The sequence below is a fragment of the Trichechus manatus genome, unplaced genomic scaffold (genome assembly GCF_000243295.1).
Source record: "Trichechus manatus latirostris isolate Lorelei unplaced genomic scaffold, TriManLat1.0 scaffold00123, whole genome shotgun sequence".
NCBI lineage: Eukaryota > Metazoa > Chordata > Mammalia > Sirenia > Trichechidae > Trichechus > Trichechus manatus.
In genome coordinates this window covers 5,367,797-5,375,124 of record NW_004444059.1, presented here as the reverse complement: position 1 = coordinate 5,375,124, position 7,328 = coordinate 5,367,797, and the positions used below count along the sequence as shown (strand labels likewise).

The following is a 7,328-nucleotide window of genomic DNA, read 5'->3' as shown; positions in this document are numbered from 1 at the left end:
GCAGCAACCATCCCTCAGCAACCAATGTGAAGTCTGGGCGAGAAATAAATACTTGTTGTTGTAAGCAGATGAAAATTTGAACTTATTCGTTATGCAGTGTAAGTCCACTGCAACAATTTCACTAAAAAAAATTCTTAGAATTTCTGAAGTGATTTTAGACTTATAAATCTTTTGGTGAAGGAAAATGAAAACAAAATTCTAACCTATCATACAAATATGTTTATTGTTTAAATATTTATAAATGATAAGATTTTCATTATGGATGAAAACATTTATTGAAAATGTTATACATTTCATATTAATATTTACAACTGGTTTAAGGCACATAGTGCAAAATACTTCTTTTCTGATACAGAGATCCCCAAATGTTTCTCTATGATACAATATATCCCTAATAAATGTTTGGGAGGAAAAAAAAAACTTTGTGGGTAAAACTCATATAGTATTTACTGGCAAAAATCTGTTAGTAGATTCAGTTTTTTGGTTTACAGAGATGGTTGCCATAGAAAAATATTATTTGTACACCTGTCTTTTTAAATCATATTATTATACAAGACACAATTAAATTATCCACCTTAAAAAAAAAACTTAATACCTGAAAATTTGCCCATCGATAGTTAATTTTATATTACTTTTTCATTGTCTGGATATGAGAATCTTCAGATATAAAATAACTTGAACATCTCAAATAAAGGTTTTGCATATGTAAACATAATTTTATGTTTACCAAAACAGGAGCTTCAAAATTTCAAGGAATTCTCACTTGTTTATTTGATTAATAAAATATAAAATGCAGTATATAACTTTGAGAAAATAAAAACTTTAAGAATAGATATATACACATACAAGAGTTATAAATGCATAATAGAATATAAACATTATAAAAACAACGCATTGCTTGTATAATAGGTACAATCAAATTAGAGGTAGGTTTATAAAATCAAATTCCAATATATCATATCTTCTCCTGGATTATGCCCACAAAATTTCATATTTAGTATTTAACCAAACATGGATTTTTAATATAAAATTTGCACCTCATTTTTCAGAACCATTATTTTAATTAAAGCACCACAATCAACAATAAAAGAAAGTAAAGGAAAAATAAAACAAGGTATCTAAACTGTATCAGTAGAAAGTATAATGGCTATGTACTTTTCTGATGTAAATGCTGGTTTACTATTCACCTGGAAGATTCAATAATGCTTATTGAATAAGTTCATTTTCCTAATTTGTACTTTCTCCATTTTAACATAAAGTACATAAAATGTTTCATTGTACACTAGGATATTAAGCAGAGATTTACATGTGTAGTTATAGGCATAATATAATTATGGTCCAGTTCAAGCTGTTAACAGCAATATTAACTTAGTATAACTCATTTAAACATCCCTGTATTCTCTATCATAAACTATTATGTCCTCTGAAAGAGGTTCTGATTGAAGTCATACATCTGTTATTTTGAAGGACTTGAAAAAATTTTAAACAGTGATTTGAATCCCTGATGAGTACCCTGAAAAAAAGGCAGAGACATTTTGGGCATGGAAATTTCAGGAAAGAAAGAGTGAAGAAGAAAAGAGCACCAGTTGTCTGCACGTCCAGGGAATATCTCCTCCTTGGGGCATACTTCCCATTACTGAATGTTCATATTACTTGAATTGGAAGACCAGTAGTCATGTGAGGAACACACTTTCCACAGAACCCTCCACATCTGCCATAGACTTTGGTTCCGTCCTGAAAATAGGAAGAGGTGGAAATATAGGAGAATCGTAAACAAGCTGGTGTCTGCATGCATAAGGCAGAAAAAGCACATGTTTTGAATCATATGGCTGAAGTCATTAACCTACATTTCCTACAACAATTGCATTTGAGGTCAAAGATCACACCATTTTAGGATTAGTTCAAATCTGTGGTCATGGAAAAGTAGAAAAGGGAATTAGATGATGAGATTTATATTAACTACTTGATGATTATAAACTACACTACGTCTAGAAAATTTATCTGAATCCACATATTTTTCATCAATTTATCTATTTGCTTCAGCTCGTTTATTAAAACATCCCCCAATTTGCTGTCCAATATTTACCTTCCTTCATGTAAAATTCTCTTAGACTAAATAAAAGAAAGATGTTACACAAACTTAACCTTAACTGTATACAACCCATATTCTACCCTATGTACCTCAAATACTTCATGGAAACATTAAAAACATACCCTGAAGAAAAGTATAGAAGAAGGTGGGAAAATGGGGAAAATGATTAAAATGAGCTGAAAATAGTAATTATTAGGAAAGGACTAAAAAGGGAGAATCTTCCCTAAGCAGAGTGAATCACTGAGGAACAGAAGGGCAGGAATAGGGTAAAGGGGTAATCAGGACATGGTGATGTACTCTCTCTAGACCTCCCTCCATCTTTAGATCCCGTGGTCAAAAGACTGTGAAGACATTTTGATAGGATAAGACAAAAATAGAACTTCCACGGTTATTGGAGAAGGTAATATACATACTTTTTTTTTTTTAATTCCTTGGGGCGCAGTGGTTAAGAGTTATGGCTGCTAACCAACATGTCAGCAGTTCGAATCCACGAGCTGCTCTTTGGAAACTCTATGGGGCAGTTCTACTCTGTCCTATACGGTCGCTCTAAGTCGCACTCAGCTCAATAGCAATGGGTTTGGTTTGGTTTTGGTTTTTTTTTAATCCAAGGAAGAAGGGTAGAGATGGGGACTTTGGTTCCTGGGATATTTTGAGATGGAAGACTTTGAGACCAGAGACTTTTGGAGTTACCTTGTTTTTTTTTTTTTTTTCTTTCCCCAGAGGCGCTTTTAACGCTAGAGAATCTGAGTAAACAAAGAAGGGAATGGCAGTAAAAATTAAACTTTATATACTTTCCTATTCTCAAAGCTGATTGTTTAAGTAAACATTTAATCTTGATTAAATTTACTGGTAAATAAAAATATGTTTGCATTTCCATAAATACCTTTGGGTATCACAGATCTCAGATTCATACCAGGCAGCAGAGTTCAAAGAATGTGTCACATTCATGTGTCACATTTTTTATCGTGAATTAAAGTTCTTAGCTAATTAAATAAACAAATAATCTTTAGACTAGGAATTAAATAGAAGGAAAATAAATGACTTTACTAAATATTCATATTGCCTAGTGATGCCAGCCAGAGTTCAGTCTTTATATTTAAGCAAAAAGTACCTAAAAGCTGGATTAAAAAAAAAAGGTGAGTATATTCCATTTGTAGCCATGGTGGCACAGTGGTTAAGAGTTCGGCTACTAACCAGAAGGTCAGCAGTTTGAATCCAGCAGACACTCTTTGGAAACCCTATGCAGCAGTTTTACCCTGTCCTATAGGGTCACTGGAAACCCTGGTGGCGTAGGGATTAAGTGCTATGGCTGCTAACCAAAAGGTCAGCAGTTTGAATCCACCAGGTGCTCCTTGGAAACTCTGTAGGGTCTCTATGAGTCAGAATCAACTCGATGGCAACTGTTTTTTTTGTTTTTTAATTTCATTTAGTTCTACATTTATAGCTGCCCAGAATAGGTGTAACTAATCAATTTATTCCCATTCTTCTTCCAAAAAGATTTAGTTCTATATATGCTAAATAAATACTTGGAAATAAATAACCATTCTTTCTGAAAGCTTACTTGGCTTACTCATATAAGAGAAATAATCACATTTGAAGTTCTTTTAATTATTAATTAAAGCACAATTTCATAGTCCTTAGAAACAGAATGTTTTCAAGGCTATGAATATTAGAATGTTGAATTTCATTTACAAATAACGATTATATAAATAGGAGTATAACATCCTTTTATCAAAAGAAAAGAACAGCATAAAACATTAGAGTGGGCAGGCACTTTTGCCATATAGGTGAGAACACATATAACCTAGATCCAAATTTACTCCAGGTAGAGCCATGCTTTCTAAGACGCAATAACTGAAAGTAGTGGTCATCCTCTCATAAAGTGCACATTATAATGCACCACACCAGCAACAAGCCCAAGTGTCACAGTGGTTAAAATGCTCAGCTGCTAACCAAAAGTTCAGTGGTTCAAAACCACCAGTGGCTCCATAGGAGAAAGATGTGGCAGTCTGCTTCCATAAAGACTGTTGCCTTGGAAACTCTATGGGGCAGTTCTACTCTGCCCTGTAGGGTCAGTATGAGTAGGAATCTACTAGACGGCGGTAGGTTTGGTACTGTGGGAAATGTGTGTGGTATAGTTAGTATCCAAATAACAATGTTATCTAGATAAGGACAGGCAAAGGAAAATATGAGTACAGCCATAAATAAGTAGTCCTAATTCTTGAAGAAACTTTGAAGGATATTTGTTAAATGACAAATGGCTCCTGCACCCACGCTTATCACTAAGCAGGGGCAAAAAAAAAAAAAAAACCAAACCCATTGCCGCTGAGGTGATTCTGACTTATAGCGACTCTATAGCAAAAATTCATGCCTCACTTTGAGATAGTATCGGAAGAAAGCCCTGACAATCTACTTTCGAAAAATCAGCCATTGAAAACCCTGTGGAGAACTCCTTATGGAGTTCTTCTCTGACATACGTGTGCTCACCGTAAGTCAGAATGGATTCGATGGCAACCGGTAATTGAAGACTAAGGTCTGTAAACCTTTAGTAATAAAGTGCAAAGAAAAACGCTGCTTCTTTCTGAAGTGACTTCGTCTCCAGTCTTTACTCCCTAACTTGGGCTAGACAATATTTATACTCCCTGGCATTTGGTATTTCATGTTCAGATATCTGTAGTCTGTATATAAATTTGTGTGTGTGAAACTTACATATATATTAATAAAAAAACAACCAATTTCACAATTTCATATTAATTAATGCTATGCCTCAACTCTTTAGTCATTAAATTATTGATATAACTCTAACTATGGCAGAAGACCTTTAATACTAGTTCAAAGCACAGAAAGAAGTATTTCAAGCTGGCTTTTTGGTCCAGCAGGACTTACCTGTGATCTGTGTATGATGACAGAGGCATAACTCCCTTGAGCAAGCCATTTCACTGTGCTGGATATCTTCATCCCAGTTCCTGCCAAATTAATACTGAACTGTCCCTGGATTGTAAACAAAATTAGATGAAATCCATAAAATATTTAAGAATGCTTTTGTTTGGAAACATCTGAATGTGAGTTATATAAAGAACATCTCGGTTACTTTCACGGGTCTTCCTTTATAAAATGAAAGAATATTGACAAAACTTTACTCTGAAGAAATGAACCAGCTTAATTTTTAAAAACTGATTACAAATATGTCTTCTCAGTTACAAGAGACAACTGAATTAATACCACACAATGTTATTTTTGCAAAAGTGACTCTGTCCAACCCTCAGATACTACAGCTTGACAACAGCGCTAATGGTCCTATAGCTATAAAAAGTCCCGACAGAAGGGGTGTTGATAGGGACTAGCAGACTATCATTTCCCAAGTGTCAATTTTTGGTCCTTCATTGGTAAACTCTTGAGAAGTTGCATGCTGTTTAATGTATTTTCAAGAATCTTCTCTTATTGTGGCCCCTTTTTTGTGATATAAATATTACTTCTTAACTCACCATACAAAACTACTGAAGGTAGTAGTACTGCACTGGTTATTATGTCCTTTTTAAGCAGCCAGAAGTGTACACGGGCATAAGATGACACATGATTTACACATATTATGGTGTGTGGGCCCCTAATGGCTTTATAATCTAATTATTTTCAAGTACAAGGACCTTTTTGTCTCAAAATATTTCAGACTATCTTCATAAATCATTAAACTTTAAATATCCATTGATTGAGAAAATGTGTAACTAAAATGGATAAAATCTGTATCATATTGAAATTATCTTGCAAGAAAAAATTACACATTGAAAAGTAGAGTGGCCATCTATGATACAATCATTGGTCTCTTCCTGTCTGAAGCAAAGGAGAGTGAAGAAAACCAAAGACTCAAGGAAGCAATTAGTCCAAAGGACTAATGGCCCACAGGAACCACAGTCTCCTCTAGCCTGGGACCAGAAGAACTAGATGGTGCCCAGCTACCACTACCACACCCTGATCAAGAACACAGCAGGAGGCCCCAGCTAGAGTGGGAGAAAAATGTAGAACAAAATTCAAAGTCATAAAAAAAGATCAGACTTAGTGATCTGATAGGGACTGGAGGAACCAAGACTATATCCCTAAGATACCCCTCTAACTTGGAACTAAAGCCACTCCCAGAGGTCACCTTTCAGCAAAATAAAAGACAGACCTAAAAGAAAAACAGTAACACCTGTGAGGAATGTGCTCCTTAGAACAATCAACTATATAAGATCAAAAGGGCAACATTTGCCCAAAAACAAAGATGTGAAGGCAGGAAGGGGCAGGGAAACCAGTTGAATGGAAACAGGGAACCCAAGATGGAAATGGGGTGAGTGCTGACGCAGTGTAGGGATTGCAATCAATGTCACGGAACAATTTGTGTATAAATTATTGAAATGGAAACTAATGTGCTTTGTGAACTTTCACAATAAAAGCACAATAAAATGTTAAAAAAAAAAAGTAGAAATGCATGCTTGTTTACTGACAATCCTCGATAATATAGACTCAGAGCAGTGTCTAGGCATGCTTAGATCACATCACAATACCCAAATGGCCTAAGACACATGAGTCTTGAACAAGACTATGATGAAATTGAGAGCTATATTATATTAATTAAAATATTACCTTGCCATGAAAGCAAATGCTAAATAAACTTCAAATGTATTTATAATATGAATTATTATTATTGCTAAAAAACAAGATATCCATTTAGTTAATTAGACTCGGCTTCTTAACAATCTTATATTATACTTACGTATTTCTTATTTAAAAACAAAATAAGGATTCAATCACATTTATAGTACAATGACAATATATGGAGGATTTTCTATAGTAGAATTAATTAGTTTTAGATAAATTTCAAAGAAAATTTCTTATTACATCCAGCATCACTTGTTTAGAATATGACCTGCATGTTTGCTTCATTGCTGTATTCCCAGAGCCTAAAGTAGTACCTAGTTACTCAATAAGTGTTTTTGAATGGATAAATTAAGTGAAACATTATAAATTTTAAATTATAGCATTATAAAAGTAAACACATAAACACACCATAAAACTTTTCAGACTCCATGATAATGAATGCCATTAACCCTACACACACTTGTACTTTATTTTGGGAAATACTTGAATGAAAAGAACTAATTCTTAGGAATGATTTCATTTTACTTGGATCAATAATCGATGTCCATGGAAGCTATAGTCCAGAAATCAAATGATGTATTGCATTGGGCAAATCTGCTGCAAA

General features: G+C 34.0%; 1 protein-coding gene across 1 annotated transcript in view; it reads right to left on the bottom strand.

Annotated features, from left to right (window-relative positions):
• Positions 1–1,644: 1,644 nt before the first annotated feature.
• Positions 1,645–7,328, bottom strand: part of ADAMTS20 (ADAM metallopeptidase with thrombospondin type 1 motif 20) — a 218,167-nt gene continuing 212,483 nt past the window's right edge. The window contains exons 38-39 of the mRNA XM_004384567.1: positions 4,979–5,083; positions 1,645–1,734 (exon numbers count right to left, since the gene is read on the bottom strand). Of these exons, the coding sequence (XP_004384624.1) occupies positions 1,645–1,734; positions 4,979–5,083 (195 nt within the window). The remainder of the gene's footprint in view (positions 1,735–4,978; positions 5,084–7,328) is intronic.